This window comes from Podarcis pityusensis, assembly GCF_964106645.2.
Source record: "Podarcis pityusensis genome assembly, chromosome: 13".
NCBI classification, from domain to species: Eukaryota; Metazoa; Chordata; class Lepidosauria; order Squamata; family Lacertidae; genus Podarcis; species Podarcis pityusensis.
Window position 1 is genome coordinate 40,658,667 of NC_138038.1, and position 21,138 is coordinate 40,679,804.

General features: G+C 46.7%; 1 protein-coding gene and 1 long non-coding RNA gene across 5 annotated transcripts; one reads left to right on the plus strand and one right to left on the minus strand.

Moving 5' to 3' along the window:
• Positions 1-7,541: 7,541 nt before the first annotated feature.
• On the minus strand, positions 7,542-9,549 carry LOC308461158. 3 transcript variants are annotated; one of them, XR_013978819.1, is made up of 2 exons: positions 9,444-9,549; positions 7,542-7,891 (listed from the first exon to the last, which is right to left on the minus strand). It is a non-coding gene; the product is annotated as an uncharacterized lncRNA (long non-coding RNA). The 3 variants fall into 3 exon arrangements; XR_013978820.1 differs by lacking the exon at positions 9,444-9,549 and adding an exon at positions 8,685-8,740; XR_013978821.1 differs by lacking the exon at positions 9,444-9,549 and adding an exon at positions 8,140-8,486.
• A 190-nt stretch (positions 9,550-9,739) lies between these two features.
• Positions 9,740-18,431, plus strand: LOC308461157 (cardiotrophin-2-like). 2 transcript variants are annotated; one of them, XM_080977822.1, is made up of 3 exons: positions 9,740-10,260; positions 13,835-13,977; positions 17,236-18,431. In XM_080977822.1, the coding sequence occupies exons 1-3, from the start codon at positions 10,170-10,172 to the stop codon at positions 17,692-17,694; spliced, it is 693 nt and encodes a 230-aa protein (XP_080833948.1). In that variant the 5' UTR covers positions 9,740-10,169; the 3' UTR covers positions 17,695-18,431. The 2 variants fall into 2 exon arrangements, with proteins under 2 accessions (XP_080833948.1, XP_080833949.1); XM_080977823.1 differs by lacking the exon at positions 9,740-10,260 and adding an exon at positions 11,241-11,551.
• The last annotated feature ends 2,707 nt before the right edge of the window (positions 18,432-21,138 follow it).

A 21,138-nucleotide genomic window follows, 5' to 3' on the forward strand; every position in this document is an offset into this window, starting at 1 on the left:
GACTTTTTTTTTTTTAAAAAGGAATATGCAAAACATACCACACATAGCAAACATTATCCATTGAAGCAATACTTTACACTCAGGCTGCTTCCGGACAAGCTATTCATTTAGTATTCATCCTGATTTGTTTGCAGGTAGATTAGACACGAGCATCCACTTTCGTTTGTTTGCAGGAAGGTGTGATCTTGCGTCAAAGGAAGTGTCCCACACTTTCCCGTGGGTTTCCCCACCATTTTCTTGCAAAGAGTCCAGTCTTCTAAAGAAGCAGATTCGTTGCACGAGACCTCTCAAGCCCCTTTTTTAAGTGCGCCGCCTGAATATGATGGTATGTGACTGAATCCCGTCCAGAAATAGTGATGGCCTAGAGGTGCCTTAAAAAGTATTTTGCATTTTATACAATATATACAATATTGTATTTTATACAATAATCAGGATTGTAACTCCTAGATCGGAACAAAATTATTGCCCAAATACTTGGGAGAATTTTAAAGAACAGTTTTTGCCTGGCACTGAAAAGTTGTCAGTGCTGGCGCCAGGCAAGCATCCCTAGGGGGAGAGCTTTCCAATACAGTATTGCATAAAAGATTTTGATGTGGCTTTTACACTGAAATGAGAGAAATTCAACAAAACCCCAAAACAAAAACCAGACTGTGAAACAACAAAAACGTTCTATTGCATTTAATTGGACTCCCTTTCAAATAAACTCGACCGACCCCTCATTTCACGATGCCGTAAGTGAATCTGAAGAATTGGGTTGTAGTAATAGCAAACTTAGGAAGCATCTTAAAAAGCAGAGACATCACCTTGCCAACAAATGTCCGTATAGTTAAAGCCATGGTTTTTGCAGTAGTGATGTATGGAAGTGAGAGCTGGACCATAAAGAAGGCTGATCGCCAAAGAATTGATGCTTTTGAATTATGGTGCTGGAGGAGATTCTTGAGAGTCCCATGGACTGCAAGAAGATCAAACCTCTCCATTCTGAAGGAAATCAGCCCTGAGTGCGCACTGGAAGGACAGATTCTTAAGCTGAGGCTCCAATACTTTGGCCACCTCATGAGAAGAGAAGACTCCCTGGAAAAGATCCTGATGCTGGGAAAGATTGAGGACACAACTCCGATTCTGACCAGGGCCCCATCTACACTGCACGCCTTCCCCCTGAAAGAACCCTGGGAATTATAGTTTGATAACACTGCTGAGAGTTGTTAGGGGACCCCTATTCCCCTCATAGATCTACAATTCCCAGAGCAGTTGAATCATCAGTCTCTCTTCTCTTGGAACTGTAGGACTGTGAGGGGAGATATCTCAGTTTAACCTGCCTTTCTGATGAGCTGTATTTATGTTTCCTTATACAAGGCCATTTCCCCCCTCCAAAATATGTAATGATTCATTCTGGTAAAAGGAAGGACCTATTTTTAGTAGACATGCAACATTCCAGCTAAGGAGCAAGGACATTTTAGTGGCTTGTTTATCTATAAAATAGTTGAGATTATTTCCTCCTTTAAAACAATACAGAATTACTTGGAAAGCCTGCGGCTCCTGCTTATGTTATTAATCAAAACTGTTTTAATATGAGAGATGTGTGTTTTAGGAAGTGGGCTTGGGGGTTTTGCAATCTTGATTTTCTGCTTGGCACACAGTCATGATCCTGCACACAACTGGGCCCCACCACCCCCACCAGCAAACACTGTTACCAGAAAAATTGCTATAATCGCCTGTACCACCATAACTGCCACCAGCTTTCCATGGAGGTGTTAAAAATCCTGCGTCTGGGCGGTACCGCTTGAGACTGTAAATGGGGTGTTTGAAATGCTTCATCTTACAAAAAAATTATCTTTGCATGCCTTCCCCCCTGAAATCTAATTGTCTGTGTGTAGGATGTTTTCCCCTTCAAAATGGAAGAGCGTTCCAACGCCTGTAACCCCCACCTGTTGCCGTAAGGGGTACAGCCAAGCCACAAGGAATTGCTACCTCAGTGAGAACTAGGCCCTTGGCAACACCAAACTGACCGTCCCCATCAACGCCCTGATCCCCAGCCTTTTTGGACCCTGGGGAACTCTTGGAAATCTAAGGAACGATCATGAGCCCCACAAAATACCCATTTTACAGGAGAAAAGCTGGCAGAGGAAGACAGAAACCAAATCCACATATTAAAAAATTGTTCCAGGAAAATATATAAAATATATATATATATATATTAACAGTTTGTATTTCATGCTGCAAAATGTAAGTTCTCCTTAATACAGTAATCATTTCTCTGCCAGTCACTTGATAGCATCTGTCATGTTACTTTTGATTTAATAATAACAATAATAATTTATTTATACCCCGCCCATCTGGCTGGGTTTCCTCAGCCACTCTGGGCGGCTCCCAACAGAATATTAAAAACACTATACAGCATTAAACATTAAAAGCTTCCCTAAACAGATGTCTTTTAAAAGTAAGATAGTTGCTTATTGCCTTGACAGCTGATGGGAGGGCGTTCCACAGGGCGGGTGCCACTACCGAGAAGACCCTCTGCCTGATTTGAGGCTGGCATGGTGAAGGCCAGCTGTGGCTTTTCTGCAACAACAATGAAAACCAAAACTCCAAATAAAGTTTCCCCCCTCTCGCTGTCCCAGCTAACTGCTAGTTTGAACCTTGCATGGCTGCCCGCATCCAGGGATCCCCAAGTTTGACCAGTTATTTGTTGAAGCGCTTAACCAGAGTTTGTGTTTCCTTTGAAACGAGGCACGGCGGAGACTGTGGCATCTTTATGAGATATGGTTTATGTTATGTACTGAAGTTCTCACCCTGGCCACCAGGGGTATTGTGTATATGGTTTTCACTCAGGTCCACGTCAGTTAATTTAGGCGGGAAACCCTGGTTGTTGTTGTTACAATGTTGACAGTTGGCTGCCTATAAAAGCTGGCTGGCTGAGCTGTTTGCTGTTCAGTTCAGTTCCAGCTTACTTATAAAGAACTACTTGGAGAAATCTCTGTGTCGTCTGCTATGTCCACCCACAATTTAATAGTTTATTTACACACACATACAACCTGAGCCTACGATGGAGGGGTTCAAAGCACCAACACCCCAAGAGTCATGGCCGCAGCCTTGGCTGCAAGCAGAAATGAGGCATGTCTCTGTCTCACAGGCTTCAGCCTTCTTCCTCCTCCAGCTTCTAGATTACACACCTCAATTAACCACTTTGGCCTTTCTCTTTCTAACTACTGGTGAGTTGAGGGAGGAGGGAGGACCACCCATTTGTCCCCTGGCGCTGAACCACTTCCTTTTTTACCTTCATGGGCCATTACCTCACCAGAAAGCTAGCCTGGGTATTCCAGGAATTTGCTTAGAAGTTAACACTTGCCAGATCCAAGAATTAGAAGGGGCATAAAGTCAGCACCCCACCCCCCAACAAAGAACAGTATAAACAAACAAGCAAACGAGAAATAGAAATTTATTTATTTGGTTTTTCAGGTTAAAATTTTACAGTCACATATCAAACATACAGCATAAAAACAAGATTCCAAAGAACTTTCCCCCTCCCCTTTGTGGGCCTTATTGTTAATCATTTCCTCCTGCATCTTTGTGATAATCCAAATCTTTTACATCTCCATTGTGTCCAAAATTCACCATTAAGCTAAAGTGCTATTCCAAGCCTACTAACGATTTTAACTGTTTACAATGGTTTTTTAAGATAGGTTATAATTTCCCCTCATTCCTTATTAAAATTTTGGTCTTCCAGATTTCTGTCTCTTCCAGTCATTTTGGTCATTTTGGCATAATCCATCGATTTGATCTGCCATTCTTTTTTTTTTTTTAATAATATTTATTACTTTTATAGATTACAAAAAGAGAAACCCTCTTCTCCTGCTTCCAAGGGGGGTTTGTATTTTAAACCGATGGAAATTTAATCCTTTGCCAAAAGCTTTCAAAGACTTTAACTTGTAACGTCTTTGCTTCAGTCTATTTACAAAAACGGAAGGCGGACTTCCTGTTTATGACCTCCCGCTTCAGTGCCAAATTAAAGTATTTAAAAATCCAATTTTCCGATTTACTCACGAGTAGTTGTTTAAAATCCAATTGTCCACAGGAAAAAGTCAGCGCTCTCCGGCAACAGCAATGCGGCTTCACTCCGTGAAAAAAGCAGTCGATTCAAAGCACCGCGCCACTCACCTCACGTCGCTCCAGATCCCCAAAACAGGGTTTTCCCGCGAGTAGAGGAGGCGCAGAAGGTGCCAGCTGAATCCCAGGTTCACAAGCTTCTCCCGCTTGTGATTTCAATGGGTCTCCACCTTCGCCGTGGCGGTCAGACCCTGTTTTTCACGGAGCAAGTTCCTCCCGAACGGAGGAGCTCCGCCATTGCCGGAGGCGCCAACCCGGAAGTCTTTGATCTGCCATTCTTCTCTGGCAGGGACTTTATCTTCTTTCCATCTCTGGACCAATAACATCCACGTAGCCGTGGTTGCATACATAAATAGTCTTTTCTGCTCCCCTGGGATTTCTGCACCTATTGCGGTTACCAGGAAGTCTAGCAACAAACGAGAAATATGGTGGGTAAAGAATTGCCCCAGAACTGTTGTCAGGCACATTGTAATCGACTCTTATTCCTCCAAGGAGCTCAGGGCAGTGCGCTGGGTTCTCCCCATCCACCCTCTTCATCCTCAGAACAGTCTCTGAGGTCGGCTTAGAACAGGTTTAGTCTAAGTCAGACAGTTGGTCTATCTCACTGGGTTTACCATCAACACTGACTGGCTCTAGGGCACGGGTAGGCAAACTAAGGCCCGGGGGCCGGATCCGGCCCAATCGCCTTCTCAATCCGGCCTGCAGACGGTCTGGGAATTAGCATGTTTTTACATGAGTAGAATGTGTCCTCTTATTTAAAATGCACCTCTGGGTTATTTGTGGGGCCTGCCTGGTGTTTTTACATTAGTAGAATGAGTGCTTTTATTTAAAATGCACCTCTGGGTTATTTGTGGGGCATAGGAATTCGTTCTTTTTTTTTCTTCCAAAATATAATCCGGCCCTCCACAAGGTCTGAGGGACAGTGGACCGGCCCCCTGCTGAAAAAGTTTGCTGACCCCGGCTCTAGGGTTTCAGATGTGAGATTCCCACTCCTACCTAGAGATAGTGAGGGGGGATTATTGGGTTGTTTTTGATTTGATTATGTATTTTGTGTTTTTATATTATGATTTTATTCTATGAACCGCCCTGAGACCTGCGGCTATAGGGCGGTATAAATTTTTTAACAACAACATCCACCTGGGACTTTTTGCATGCCAAGCATATGTCTCATACCAGTGAGCTGTGCTCCTTCCCTGGGCTTGGTTCAGCCTCAGGTTTGGCAGAGAGACTCGGTGGCTGACCCACGGCCATGCCATGCCTTTACCTTGCCGCTTTCTACCAGGGAAATTTTTCTAAGGTAGTCTATTTTAAAGTTTTTATGTGTTTATATGCCTATCACACTTTTAAACTTAAAATCTATTGTTGTATATTGTTTTAAATGTTTGTTTTGCTATTGGGATTGTAGTTCCATTTGTGTTTCTCAAGCTGGTCTCTGACCGTAATAAATTTCATTTCATTCATACCAGGGAAATCTGATCTTGACCACTGAATCAGAGCAAACATCAATTGGGTTTTCTCCAGACTGACATTTATTGCTAAAGAGCAGGTTTTCCCAGAGAAAGCAAGGGCAAAAACCACTCAGACCCCTGCCTAGAAACCGGACAAGCGGAAAACTTGACTGATGCTTTCTAGCATACCCTCCAACATTTATCCAGTGAAAATAAGGGCACCCCAACAATTATCTGATGAAAATAAAAGGTTATCTGGTGAAAATAGGGGTGTCCTATTCCATACCCTCCAACAATTTGCTGATGATAATAGGGACCTCCTACCATGTCCTCCAAGGGACACGGGTGGCACTGTGGGTTAAACCACAGAGCCTAGGACTTGCCGATCAGAAGGTCGGCGGTTCGAATCCCCGCGACGGGGTGAGCTCCCATTGCTCGGTCCCTGCTCCTGCCAACCTAGCAGTTCGAAAGCCCGTCAAAGTGCAAGTAGATAAACAGGTATCACTCCGGCGGGAAGGTAAACAGTGTTTCCATGCGCTGCTCTGGTTCGCCAGAAGCGGCTTAGTCATGCTGGCCACATGACCCGGAAGCTGTACGCCAGCTCTCCTGGCCAATAAAGCGAGATGAGCGCCACAACCCCAGAGTCGGACACGACTGGACCTAATGGTCAGGGGTCCCTTTACCTTTACCCCTAAGGAAAAGCGGGACATTCCGAGATCAAATCAGAAACCGGGATGGCTTCTTTTTTTTTTTTTTTTTAAATATTTTATTAAGGATTTTCTTGTTTTACAGAAGTGTAGTGCCTCGTTTTTTGTTTTTTTTCATGTAACATTTTTACAAATCCGTTTCATTTGTTGAGGCATTAGGGGGAGAAGAAAAAAGAAAGAAAAAAGAAAGGGGGGGTGGAGAGAGGGAAGATGGATGGGGGTGGGGTCGGGTGGCGGTGTTTCTATTATGTTTAATGTATGTAGAGTTTGGTGTCAGCGTTGCTTGTGTTGTTCACTTGTGTTCCTTTGGTGGTGAGAGAGGTTGGGGTTGGCCTAGGGTGTGATTGTTTGCTTGTGATTGGCTGTGGTGATCTTTGTTTTCGTGTGTGAGTGAGGTGGGTGGGTGTTTTGGATCAGGTTAGCCATATTGATTTGTATGCTGTTGGTGGATTATTGTCATTGTCCTGTTGGGCTGTGTATGTGATAAATGGGAGCCATACCGGGGTGAAGGCGTCTTCTTCTGTTTGTCCCCGTGTCAGTTTCAGTTTATTAGTTAATTTTTCTAGTAGGGCTGTTTCCCATACTATTTGGTACCATTGGTCCATGCTTACTCCTGACAGGTCTCTCCAGTGTCTGGTTATGGTGTTTCTGGCTGCTGAGAGCAGGTGGGTTATGAGTTCTTTGTGGTGTAAATGGGCATTGTTGTCTTGGAAGATGTTTAGTAGGGCCAATTCTGGGGTGATGTCTATTACTTGCTTAGTTATTTTACATATTTCTTGTATGGCTGTTGTCCAGAATAGTTGGATTTTGGGACACTCCCACCACATGTGGAGGTATGTGCCTAACCGGGATGGCTTCTGTAAATCTGGGACTGTCCCTGGAAAATAGGGACACTTGGACAAGCAGGAGTGTGGACAAGCCCTGAGCTGGGCTTCAAACCCAAGTCCAGTTCTACGCTGCAACTGCTACACCAGAAAGCCCTGCCAGGTGTCTCTGCAAGGCCTCTGAGTGTTTGAGGAATGCCTTTGCACTTTTATTTATTTATTTCACAAAATTTATATGCTCTTGATTGTAAAAAGAAACCTCAGTGCAGCAGGGATTTGAACCCAGGTCTCCGAGTTTTCCCTGGAATCCAGCCCTCAAACTACAACTACACCATTGTGGCCAGGCAGGGGTTTTATAAGGTAGAAATCTGCTCCCTTCCATCCAAGAGCAGAACAGAGAGAGAGAACCCAGGAATCCTGACTCCCCCAAACCCAGCCAAAATAATTCCAGTGCCAGATTCGAATGGAAGCAGCAGCAACGAAAGTCAAAACAACCATGCTTGCTGTTCATTTATTTTAAAAAGCGTTTTGCGGGGGGAGAGGCAGGAGGCAGGCAACATGAGCTTGAGCTTTTGTAAGTGGCCTCAGACAATGTCGCCTGGGGCTAAGTCCACCTGCCTTCCTAGCCAGGATGAGTCACTTTCACTGTCCCAGATTTTGCTTCCGATGCTCAGACACGCTGGGGAATCTCCAGAAGAGGGGTGAAGGCGGATTTCACCACCTGACGTCAAGGTCCAGTCCAGATGAAGGGATAGGCCCAGACTTGCAGTGGAAGAAGTTGGCATGTCCAGGCATCCGACTTCATTTCCTTAGCGACAGAGAGAGAGAGAGAGAGAGAGAGAGAGAGAGAGAGAGAGAGAGAAATCAGTCACTGGGAAGGAGAGTGTGTTTCACTGTCTAGGGCACCTAATAATTAACTCTTGGAAAGGTTGCTAGTGAGTGAACCAAGACGAATTTTAGGTCCACCCCATAAGACACAGCCAAGGCCCCACGCATCAGAAACCGGAGCCCGAAACTACTTTGCAGGAACAAAATGATTAAGCGTATTCTGCTCACCCAGTAATGCTTGCAAGAACAAGAAAAAGGAAAAAGAAAGGAAGTCGTCTCGTTTAGTGCCTCTTCAAAAATATTATGGATGCAGCTGGATTTATAAGGTTGTTATGTTTTGATTTGCAGCTGGAGGGGGACTGACCACGGTTGCCTTGTCATCAACAAGAGCAGTACCGGATTTACGTGTAAGCTGAACAAGCTATAGCTTAGGGCCCCACTCTCTTGGGGGCCCCCAAAAAATTGAAAGGAGAAAAAAACTGGATGTACATTTCCAAAATATAAGATAAAAAATAAATAAAATTAAACCTACATACAGCAACAGTGTTTTGTGTTGTGTAGGCTCCTATGATGTAAGTAATGGGCCCCGCCTGCTCCCTAAAATTGTATTTCAGTTCAACAATTACTTTGATAAAATACATATTTTGTTATGTGCAAATGGCTTTAGATACCTATTAGGTCCATAAATTACCATATAGCATAAATTCAACATAAAAAACAGTGACAATTTGTTGTTGACAAAGGACAGCTGAACATATAAAGGGCCCCATTACCTTCAGTAGCTGAGGGCCTCATCAAACCTAAATCCGGCCCTGAACAAGAGTGTTGCTTCGACTTTCTTATACTCTGTGTGTGTGTGTGTGTGTGTGTGTGTGTGTGTGTGTATCTATATATATATATATCTACACCTCAGGCCCAGAATATTTGCTTGAACTTTGAAAGCAGGTGGGGATGGGAGCTCAAGAAAGTGGCTGGGGGCTGATGGGAGTTGTTGTTCAAAACAGCTGGACTGGAGGGCACCATATGCTGGCAAAGTCTGAGCTCCATTATCCTGGCTCTAAGCATGTTTTAGGGAAGGGGCAGTGGGAAAGCAGATGAAGACTGAGTAGACCGTGCAGATATAGGCTGGGTGGGCGGCCCAAGTAGAAGATACCGGAGCATCTCCTCCACCCTCCATTGTCCCCCAAAGCGAAGGGTTGCTCAAATGTCTTTTCTGGACTTGTGGCCGTTCCTGCTGGCAGGAGTGGCCAAAGGTGGTTGCAGAAGATGAGGCTTCTGGGCCTCTGACAAAAGGAGGAACAGGCAGAGATCCAACCGGTAAGGCCTCTCTCTATTGTGTGTGCGATGGGGAGCCACACCTGTTGATGCGCTGCCCGTCGAGCAGCCCTTAAAGGCGCGGGAGGCTTGCCAGGGTGGGTGAGAAGAAGGGCAGTCCAGCTGCCAAGTCTTTATTCATGCCACCTCTAAATCCTCTTTTTCTGACCTGCGTCATGTGGCAAGCTGCACCTGCTAGACCCCCCTCTCCTGCACACCTGCTAAAATGTAAGAAGAGCCCCCAGGGCCCATCGTCCTGTTCTCCCAGTGGCCAGTCAGGCGCCTGTGGGGAGCCCACAAACAGAGCCTGAACGCGCAGCCGCTCTTCCCACGCAACTGGCATGAATGGGTGGCATGCCTGACTAAGCAGGCGCGAGATCTCCCCTACTTGGCACCTCGGTTTCCCTTCCCTCCGCCTGGCATATGGAGCCTGCGATGGGCCCACCAGACTCCGAACGCACCCCACCCGTCTCTGAGCTGGAAGGGGACCCAGTAGGCCTGGCTCCTTGCCCGGCGCTTTGCCCGCTGCTCCTCTTTCTTTCTCGAGCGTCTCCGGTTTCTTCGCAAACAGTAACCCGATGCCAGGACGTGCCAGGAGGCCTGTAACAGGCAGGTGGCACGGCCCGAGGCCTTCACTTGTTTGTCCAACTCGATCAGAGCTCCCCGTTCCCCACTTCTGGAGCCCCACAGATTCTCCCCGAATGAAAGCTTTACTCCCGAGTAGGAAAAAGCTTCACAACCTCTTTCCTCACCCCACCCTGCATTCGCCTAGTTGGGTAATGTACATAATGTACACAATCACACACAAAAGCAACCCGACTCTTCCTGCTATTTAGAGAGGGGGGAATGTCTGGCTCTTGGCACCATAAAACTGTGTCAGAATGTGGAGCATAATGCCAGTGTATTTGGGGCTGGGCGGGAAGAACGGATTTAGGGTGGCGTGAATGGAAGCTCCTTTCTCTCTCTCTTCTACTGCCCCCAGGGCAGAGTTCCCAGTGCCTTTACCAGTTGCTTGGCGGGCAGGAATCAAAGAAGGTGAGTGTTTTGCCCCCTGCCCGGAAAAACAGCCTGGGGTGGGGGAAACTTTGCCTGTTGGATTTCTGTCTGCTAAACATGCTGCCAGGAAAGACCTCGCAACTCTGAGCAACCAGAGAAAGTTGGTCAGGCTTGATTTGTTTGGAATCACAAGGTCATGGCAAGGATCCGCTTTAGGGACAGGAATGTGTGCGGCTGAGAGAGGAATGTGCTGCGTCAAGAAAGGAAGAATCTGATCCGGGCCCCAGACAGTGGGACGAGCAGGCCTTGGCTCTCTGCCCCTTCCACACCCTTCCGATTTGGCCGCCTCAGCCCCGGGGGATCCTCCCTTCATCTCCGACTGCGGCGGGGAGACTGATGAGCAACATGTCCCACAGCTGCCCGGCAAGGCCCTGCTCTTTCCCTTATCCCTAATCTGCCCCCCAAAATTGGGCAGGCCTGGTGGCAGTCGCGGGCTAGGAAGACGAGCAGGTTGAACGATGCAATCCTCCCAGACAGGCCCAGTTCTTGGTTGGACTAGATGACCCCCTACCAAAGAGAGGGGACTGTCAGAGGCAGCTGCTGTTGCCCCTCCTCAGCAGTGGGGTGGTGGTCTGGGGTCGCCCATGCCACGCCACCTGGGCCTTGGCAGCTGCCCAAATCGTCCAGCCCCATCTGCCAGAGCAGAGCCTCACTGGTTGAACCAGCAACCTACAGCCCTGTGCAGTTCAGAAAGGAAAATGCCCTCCTGGTTTTTCTTTTCGTTTCTCCCTCCTTCTCTTCCCAAGTGTGCAGGAAATTGGAGAGATTTCACAATCTGCCCCTCCCCTCCCTCCCTCCCTCCTCCCCCCCAGCCTAGTGTCTTAGGAGCAGGAAGCAGAAATGATGCTTCCTCCCCCCCTTCCTCTTTCTGTAGGAGGTGTTTGCCCACAGAGGGGAGGGGAGGAAGGCTGGGGAATTTCAGAAGATGGGGACAACACCTTGGCTGCATATAAAGAGCTGTCTCAGTGGGGCTCATCAACCAGCAGCAGCAGCAGCAGCCTCAGGGCAGAGGAAACCCACAACTAGAGGGCATCTCCTGGTTCAGAAAAAGGCAGAGAGAGATCAGGACCAGACATTCAAGCATCCTCCACTTGGGGGCAGCAGAGGTGATCTGAGAAAGCAGCGGGATACCCACATCCTCCACTTGGGGGCGACAGCAGCCATTTCCTGGAAGGAGCGATACCTTTGCCAACCATTAGGGGGTGACATAGGGAACTTGGCATTTCCGCTGGGATTCAAAACCGTGAGGAAACCATGACTCTTTCTCTGGGTAAGTGCAACCTTCCTTTTTCCCCAAGGTGGTCTAATACATGCATGTGTGTGCTTGGATTTTTAAGGTGTTTTTTTTTTAGAGGTGGGGAAAAAATATTGAGGATTCTACTTGTTACATTATGGCTCTAGTTATCGCATCAATTTTTTTTGTTAATGTTGTGGATGCAAGCTAGCACTATTTTCTCTTAGTTATTTCATTTTATCCTTCTGGGTCGTTCTCCCCTGCTCACCCTCAAAACAACCCTGTGAAGTAGGTTAGTCTGAGAAACGGTGACTAACTAAGTCACCAGGTGAGCATCATGTCTGAAATGGATTTGGTCTCCCAAGTCGCAGTCCAAAGCATGTTATGTCTGCATTGAGACGTTTGTGTGTGTGTCGTTATTCGATTCATTAATGCCAAATCATGCTAAGACATGAAGTGGGTTTTTTAAAATTTTATTTATTTATTATACATTTCAATAATTTTACAGCCATTTTAACATTTCAAAACCTGACTTCCTCCCCCCTCTTTCTGTGGTTCCTAAAATTTATTTTTAATATTTTCTGCATATCCAAATTGACTTAATTAATTCATTTATTCATCTACTTTAAATATATACTCTTATGAAACTGCAGGTTATTACAATAATCCTGCCAATGTTCTTATCTGTTTACAATTTGTCTGTATATATTCAACAAACCATTTCCATTCTTTTATTTAAAAAAAGTTTGTTATCTTGATTTTTTATTTTTCCAGTAAGTTTTGGCATTCCTGCGTATCCCATAAATTTTTGTATCCATTCTTCTTTTGCTGGGACTTCTTCTTCTTCTTTCCATCTTTAGGCATGGACATGAAGTTGCTTCTGTAATTGGCCCTTCCCTTCCCCATGGCAACACAAATTAAATATTAAATGAAATATAATTGCTACCCTTTGCTTCCATTCTTACTTATCACAGGATCTTTCCATCTCACCCTTTCCTTCAAGGAGCTTAAGGTGGCATATAAATAGTTTGCGCCCCTGTCTCTTTTACATTGTATCATCACAACAATCTCGTGAGGTAGGTCAGGCTGAGAGTGATTTGAACCCTGGTCTCCCAGGTCGTAGTCCAACACTCTAACCCTGCAGTGCTCTCTGTCTGCCAGGGCTGGCCCACCCACGAGGCGGGCTGAGGAAGCCGCCTCAAGTGGCAGGATCAACAGAGGCGGCATATCTGGAGTGTTGCCCGTCGTTGTGGTAGCCAAGGCTGCTTGTGGTGCGCTCCTTGGAGGCTGCATCTACTGCCTCCCACCACTGGCTCAATGTGCAGGCGCACCAGCCCTATGGCAGCCAACCCAGAGCATCACCAATGGCAAAACACCTGTGCCATGACGAGGAGAGTTATGGGGAAACCGGGAGTGTAAACAAGGCGCTTCCTACAACTCTCCTCGCTGTGGTGCAGACATCTTGCCATTGGCGACACTCCAAGCCAGTCGCCATAGTGCTGGTGTGCCTGTGAAATTGTGGTCAAGGAGGTGGTGGCAGCAGGTTTTTGTAGCAGTGGCGGCAGCAAACAGGGAGGACCAGCACTTTTAGTTTGGCCTCAGGTGACAAAACGACCGGGGCCGGCCCTGCTGTCTGGTCCTTGGAACGTTCCCCAGGCCACACCCTCTCCCTAGACACCCCTCATTGGTCCTGCCTGCTTCATGTGGCGCATGCTTTTGCCTGGCTGGGATGTGTCCCTGAACCCTGCCAACGCCTCTTTGTTGTCTGACTGGAGGCTAGAGAGGGGCGTGTGTCGAAACAAGCCTACTTTACATGTGTTGCTCTTCCTACATTGACCTCTGGCTCCAGGTGGCCCTTGGGAGGTGGTCCAGAAGGAAATGCGGCCCTTGGGCCCACCCCTGCTCTAACTAACCCTTACAACCATCATTGGCTCTACCCTTTAGAAGTGCCCTAAAATCCATGTGCCACTTCCTAATGGCAGGACTGTGTTCCTTCTTCGGATGACTGCGCAGCGTAAACAGAGGCTGCCTTGTGGGTCCTTAAAAACCTCAGACTGGCCCTGTCTTGACTCCCGAGGTTAGGGAAACATTGACCTGATGGAGATCTTCAGGCAGATGGGAATGGCTGTCTCAAGGATGCTGCCACATTTTGGGAGGGAGGTTGAACTTTGAGCGAGCTTATCTCAAGACTGAGGCAACGGGAGAGACAGAAAGCGAAAGGGAAGTGGCAGCAACGGTGGTGAGGAGCCACATTCAGAGAGGTGGGCCCAGTTAAAAAAACCCAACCCTGCACTGAATATTCATTTGGTTCCTTTTCAGCCAGAAGTCTCCTCGTCATTTGTGCAGGCCTGGTCCACATCGTCTCCCCTGACCGGGATTCACCTCTCAACACCCTCATTGGCCAGACCTTCAACCTGGCCCGCCTCATGAAAGCCAACAGCACCGCCCTTCTGAACACCTATGTAAGAGCTTTGCCTTTTTTCTGGAAGAGCGGCTTCTGCGTATGCTTCGCAAAGGTTGTTTCCCTTTCCAGCTATTTCCCAATAATCCCTCTAGTTCCTCAGAAGCCTATTACCTTGTGGGCATTCCTCAGGAGGCAGCTTTCTCATGATTCCCCACTTTCCTCTGAAATCCGGTGTGTTGGGTGGGGGTGAGAGTTTGCCGAGGGTTTTTTGTTTGTTTGTTTGTTTAACGTTACACCTTCAGTTCAAGTGCTTTTCATGAGCTGAACATGCCACCCAGAATGTAACCCAGAATCCTCTGGATCACCCATAGCAAGGGGGTCCTTAATGGAGAAGCAGCAAGCAGCAAGTTGAAAGTCTAAACATATATATATATATATATATATATATATATATATATATATGTAAGTATGTTTTTAGAATACCTGCTCTGTTCCAGACCTATATTCTGCAAAAGAAAGAAGAAATAAAGTGAGGGCAGGATTATGCAAAGTAGGCAAATGAATCAAATACATATGCATTTCCTTATTTCTGCCAGTCCTGGCATGACAGAGAGGAAACTATGCAGAGCAGTGGCGCTGCTGACATCTGAGAATCCTGCTCAGAGCCACCGTCCCTTGCAGTGCTTTTAAGATTTTGCCTGCATCTTTTCCAACCTTTCCTTGCGACGTTAAGGACTAGAAGCGTCCTTTCTCATAAAAATGAAAGGTTGGGATTCTGTGCCCAGGACCAGTTCCTGAATTTGGTTGCAGAACTACACAACACATTGGATATATGATCAGCGTTCTTTGGTATGGAGGACACAAGGCCCCCTTTTTAAAGTCAGGGGATATGTTTGTAGTGAAGTTATAGGAGGCTCTTTGGGTAAAAATTTCCAATGTATCCTTGGGACGTTTTCATAGGTGAGGCTCAAATCTCCATTATTGTCACCAAAGCTAAAGACTTAAGAAATGACCAGGCCAAGGTTTATCTAGTCCAGCTTTCTCCTTCCAACAGCACCTGGTCATATACCTATGGAAAATTCACAAGCAGCTTCTGAAGGTCACAGCCCCATCTGACTTCATTTGAGAGCCAATGTGGTGTAGTGGTTAAGAGTGGTAGTCTCGTAATCTGGTGAACCGGGTTCGCGTCCCTGCTCCTCCACATGCAGCTGCTGGGTGACCTTGGGCCAGTCACACTTCTCTGAAGTCTCTCAGCCCCACTCACCTCACAGAGTGTTTGTTGTGGGAGAGGAAGGGAAAGGAGAATGTTAGCCGCTTTGAGACTCCTTAAAGGGAGTGATCCAAACTCTTCTTCTTCTTGCCCCCAGCATTTGTATATGCAGTATCTGTATATTAAGGTGGCCGCTTACGCATAACCAACACAGAGCGTATGCATAACCCAAAAAACAGAGGGTGCAGATTTGCACAAAAATTGATGTGCCAATTTATAAGTGTGCATGCACCTTCAGAAAGAATTGCTATAATTTAAATCAAATTATATGACACATCTCACTGTCACATTACAAGCTGGACTGAAGTAAAGCTTAGCTGGTTAGAGCGTGGGGCTGATAATGCCAAGGTTGCAGGTTTGATTCCCGTATGGGACAGCTACATATTCCTGCATTGCAAGGGGTTGGATTAGATGATCCTCAGAGTCCCTTCGAACTCTAAAATTCTATGATCCTGTGAAAGGATTTTAAACCTCACATGTGTAATCACTGAGGGTTAGGGCTTGTGGACCAAACTTGGCCCATGAAACCGTTTTCCCCAAGCAACACCCGCTTGCTCCGCACCCGGTGTCAGGAGCTGTACAGGTAGAAAAACGGCTGCCGGTGCACAACCAAGAGCCTTGAAGTGCTAGTGACTTTGGGGCTTCAAAGCGCTCAATCACCTGTTATCATTAAGATAACAGGTGCCTTCCACTTGCTGAATTTGGCCCGTGAGGCTGGGATCTCCTAAGGATCTGGCTCCCCACCTCTGGTGTAAATGCTCTGTGCTGGAAAGAGGGCAGGTGGTCTACTCCTTTCCCTCAAGGCAAGGCCACCAAGCTCCATGCCTTTCACCAGATCAAGCTTAGGCCCTGCAGGACTCAGAAATGCTGCAGACTGGGCGCCAGTCCTGGCAACGTAACCAAACAGGCTGTGCCCGCCTCAGGCTACGGGCTAAAGGCACCTGCAGCCAAAGCAGCACCGAGCCCTTTCCCTTCTGGCGGATCCAGAGCAAACCTGTATCGCCAGCAGGAAACAGCACGGAAAGGTTGCCCGCGGCTGCTCCATTGTTCTCGCAACGCTTGTTCCTTGACTTTGCAACATGATCGAGGGAGAGAGGAGTCACTGGTCGCCCCCCCCCCCCGCCAAAGCTGCAATCGAGAGCACAAATCTCCCGCTCTCCGGTGGCCGCTCCTTCGCCTTTATTCTGATCCCTGCACGCAGTGGCTGAGTGCCCAAAGATTTGCTGTGCCCTGCTTCCCGCAACCTGCCTGGGCACAAGATGCCAGATGTAGGGAGGTCATTGCAGCCTGGGCTCTGGCGTGCAGCCAAGCTGCCAACGGCATCCTCGTAAAAAGGGGGGAGGGGGAAGAACTCAGGTGGAACTACGGCCGGCTGATCTGGGGAACAACGAAAGGCCTGTTTTTGTTGGCCTTCCCTGCAAGGAATTCCAAAGGGATGAAGGAGCCTGGTACTGGTGGGTGCCACCCCCAGGACTTCTGAGAAGTGACGAGGGCACATTTCACAGCAGGCACCCTCGAGCCCACATGCACGTCTGCTGCTCATAATATTTAACCCCTTTGAAAATTGTCTACCTTTTAGGTAGTGGAAACAAAGGAAGTTGGCTTAAAATGAGCCAGGTCATCGGTCCATCTAGCTCAGAAGCTCTCCAGAGTCTGAAGCAGGGGATTTTCTCAGCCCCAGACTTTCCTGGAGATGTTGAGGATTGAGCCTGGAATTGTTTGCATGCAAAACACATGCCCCGCCACTGAGCCGTAGGCCTTTCCCTGAACTGCCGGTGGTTTCCCTGGAATACATTGCCCACATCGGTTTTCCTGTCCCATGCCTTTGGCAGAGTCTCAACAGGTTTTCCTGGCATGTAGGTGCCAGGGACCAGCAGCCCCATAAAAACGGAGCGTGTCGGGAGACAACGCAACCTTTATTGACGGTTATTTCTCCAGCGCATTCCTGCGCCAGCTTTCTTCTGCTTGGAGGTTACGGGTGATTGAGTGGCGTACAAATCCTGTTAAATTGAAAAACACAACCTCTCTCTTTCTCTCTGTTCCCAGCTGAGTCACCAAGGCAGCCCGTTTAGCGACTCCGGCTTCGATGCCCGGAGGCTGCGCTACGAAGGGGTGCCAACGGCCGCCATCCCGTTCCTGGAATGGCGGACTCTCAGCCACTTCAAGCGTGTGGAGAAGAATTACGAGGCCTACACCGCCTTCGCGGAGTTCCTGCAGCTGGTGCGGGACGACCAGTTTGAGCTCAACCCCACCAAAGTGGAACTTCTGGATATGCTGAAGGTGACTCGCTTGCGCATCCAAGGCCTCCTCAGCAACTTGACGGCCATCATGTCTGCCTTGGGAGCGCCGCCCGCTGCTGTCATGGACCCCCTCATGCTGGAGTCTGTGGAAGCCGACATGTTCGAAAAGAAAGTCCGGGGCTACGTGGTGTGCCACACGTACAAAGAGTGGATTGACAGGACGGTGAAAGACTTCTCTCTCCTCGCGGAGAAATTCCCAGCCTAAGGATCGCTCAAGGAGTAACTCCCAGGTTAAAGGGTTCATCTGTTCTCCTTGCCGCAGATTTCTTAGGGAAGCAGGCGTAGGGAGAAGACAGACGCAACACCCACACACTGGTGGAGAAAGTCTGGAAGTGCCCTTGTTGTATCCAGTCCAAACTTTATCTATTTATCTCCAGAGCTGAGCTCTGGAAAAAGCAACAACTCACTCGTCAGGTTTTCAGTAGAAGCCTGTGGTTGTGCGTGATGCTGATTGGGTGCCTCCCCTGGCTGTGCATGGTGCTCATTGGCTGCTGCTCCCCTGTGATGTCACCAAGGGCCTCTCCAGATCATGTACTAAAAAAAAACCTTTCCCATTTTAAATAATAATAATAAGGCAACAAATGATAAATGCATAAGAATGTTTATGCAGCATTTTAAAAGGTGTGTTTAAAAAGACAGACAACCTACCTGCAAGTGTCAGTGAGGAGGAAGGGCAAGGCTGTTGGTTGAACATGATTGGCTGGCAGACTTGCCTGTCACTTCAGTTCTAAGGCCTTGGTCACCCCAAGTACTTTAAGTCTGTCTTCACCCTATGAGGTCAACTTGTGCGCATGTGCTTAGCGAGATCTCTTGCATTTATGCTTCCTGGTTTTGCACTTTGTCCTCCTGCTGGGGGTGGTCTATTATTTTCAGTGGCAAGCAGGCAGGCATACACGTAAACTGAGATTAATATGATTTCAACTCTACTGTTACAGTGCGGGGGGGGGGGTGAGAGAGAGAACTAGATCTGTCTACTGATCTGTCCATCCATCCCAGCCTTTTCCAATTTACTGCTGTTCAGGTGTTTTGGACTGCAATTCCCATCAGCTCTAGGCAGCTTGGCAGTCCTTGCAGGGGTTGATGGGAGTTGTAGTCCAAAACATTTGGAGTAGGCCACATTGGCAATTCTGATCTATATACAAGCACATGTGTACGCACACACACATGCATATTTATAACATGATTGTTATTTATGTCCCAGCGAAGTTTGCATGGGTTATTTATGTACTATTTAACGAGGGGCAATGGGATCTAATTTATTCTGTTTTGAGAGGGAGAGAGAGAAATTCCACAGAGGGGGTGCCCATTTAGAAAAGGATGGGAAATTACAAAATAGACTGTAAAACGAGGACACTAATAATGTATGTCAATACTCTGGTGCTTGCAACCCAACACATGGCTGTCTGTGACATGTCAGTGTTTCATATCCATACTTGACACTTTCCAGTGGATGTAATTTACATATTCATCAGTACTTCCTCAAGGAGGCGGGGGCATCACACATAGACATTTGTCACCTGACAGGACCGGCCCAAAACATTTCATTGCCTGAAGCGACGACCGTTGGATCTTATGTCAACAGTGTCAACAGAACAGCGTTCTCCCTTGCATCTTAGGGCAGAAGGCTAGTTTGTGGGATGTGAGGCAGGCTGCAGGGCACATGCCGTTCTGTCCCCACAACACCTTGTTGCTGCTCCATGCCCTCCAGCATTTACTACCTGAGGCGGTTGTCTCACACTACCTGATGGTCCCTTGAGCACTCAGTGGTTATGGATGATGGGAGATGTGGTCCAAAATATCTAGAGGACACCAGGCTGGGGGTGATGGCCAATTCCCTTGATGAATTTGTGAACTTTGCAGTGCCTTTCAGGCGATGTGAGGAGATAACGGGAGTTCTATCTGAGGTAGCTGTTCACACGTGCACATTACTGCTTGGTTTGATGTCATCCTGGTTAACCACATCTGAAGAGCCCATCAGACCTGGTGGTAGTGAGGAAAAGAGTTATGGGACTGCTGTTATTTGCTCTGTGCCTTAGATATTTGTAACAGCAGTGAGGTATAGCCATTTCTGGGATGGTTGGGTATGTAGGGAGTAAACTCCTGAGGATATGCAGCCATCTTGGGTAAAACCAAGTGGCTTTAAAATAAAGTCTTTTATATTCTTCATAATTTTTCTCACCTCTCAATGATATAAATTGGTTTTTTAAAAAATGATTTTATTTTGTATATTTTTAAATACTTAAAAAAAAGAATGTTGAAAATAGTATATTTTTGGTACCTCAACGATCATCCATTTTCCTTTCAGGATTTCTTTGGATGTATCCTTGCCTTTTGTACATACATGGGACTTTATTTTGTCTAATAAAATCCATGACATTGGAGGATCCTGGGGTTTCTCTCTCTTTTTGTCTGTGAAGGTGAGGGTGGGCAACAGTACAGTGGTGCCTCGCAAGACGAAATTAATTCGTTCTGCGAGTTTTTTCGTCTAGCGAATTTTTCGTCTTGCGAAGCACGAAATCCCATAGGAATGCATTGAAATTCAATTAATGCGTTCCTATGGTCAAAAAAAGTCCAAACAAAGCCAAATTTGGTACAACAAGAGTTTATTAAGTGCTCTTTAAAGTCACACATACTGTAAAGAGCATTTCAAAAATTGAAGGAACAATAAATTAAGTTTCTAAACATGACAGAAAAACTTTTAAAAATCAACAAAGTGTACAGTACATTTTCTAAGACTCTGGGGGACAACTCGAAGAAGGTTCCTCTTCCACTCTTTGCTTCTTGCTGAAGAACCCCCTCCTCAACTGTTCCCCCAGCCACCCACCACACAGAAATTCAAATCCAGAATTTTTTTTTAAAAAAACAGCAGAGTGGCCAAATGGTCACAGAAAATCATAAAAATTCAAAAAAAAACAAAAACCAAAAAAACCCCACACAAGCTCCCAGATTCTTGCAAACCCCTCCTCAACTGTTCCCCCAGCCACCCACCACACAGAAATTCAAACCCAGAATTTTTTTTAAAAAAAACAGCAGAGTGGCCCAATGGTCACAAAAAATCATAAAAATGCAGGAAAAAAACCACAAGCTTCCAGATTCTTGCAAACCCCTCCCCAACACCCTCTTTGAATTCCAAACACCCCAACCCAAAATCCAACCCCCCCAAAAAAAGTTTTAAAAGTTTAACTTACCAAATGGCTGCAAAAGAAGTTTTGGAAAAGCTTCAAAAATCGCCAAAGTCTTCAAAAACCTCAAAAAAGGCTACCACACCGCATGCTATGAGTTGCTCCTCAAAGTCAAGTCACAACTGCACCTCTTCAAGCAATGCACCTTGGGTTTTAACGGTTTTACGAAAAAGGAAACAAACTTGCAAGACGTTTTCGTCTTGTGAAGCAAGCCCATAGGGAAATTCGTCTTGCGAAGCAGCTCAAAAACCGCAAAACCCTTTCGTCTAGCGAGTTTTTCGTCTTGCGAGGCATTCGTCTTGCGGGGCACCACTGTAGTCTATTTTGGCAGAACTAGGTTGAAGAAGAGCTCAAATTAACATCCAAAATCAAGAGTAAAAATGGTAACACCCCTCCCTGATGTATTTGCCCTGTGATCCTTATACACTGCCTGATTGAGAGACTTTCCAAAGACAAAATGTGAGCTG

Coding starts and splice junctions, on each gene's coding strand:
- LOC308461157 (XM_080977822.1), top strand. CDS start 10,170: ATGGAAGCTCCTTTCTCTCTCTCTTCTACTGCCCCCAGGGCAGAGTTC. Junction 10,261..13,834: donor GCGGGCAGGAATCAAAGAAG/GTGAGTGTTTTG, acceptor GTTCCTTTTCAG/CCAGAAGTCTCCTCGTCATT. Junction 13,978..17,235: donor CCGCCCTTCTGAACACCTAT/GTAAGAGCTTTG, acceptor CTCTGTTCCCAG/CTGAGTCACCAAGGCAGCCC.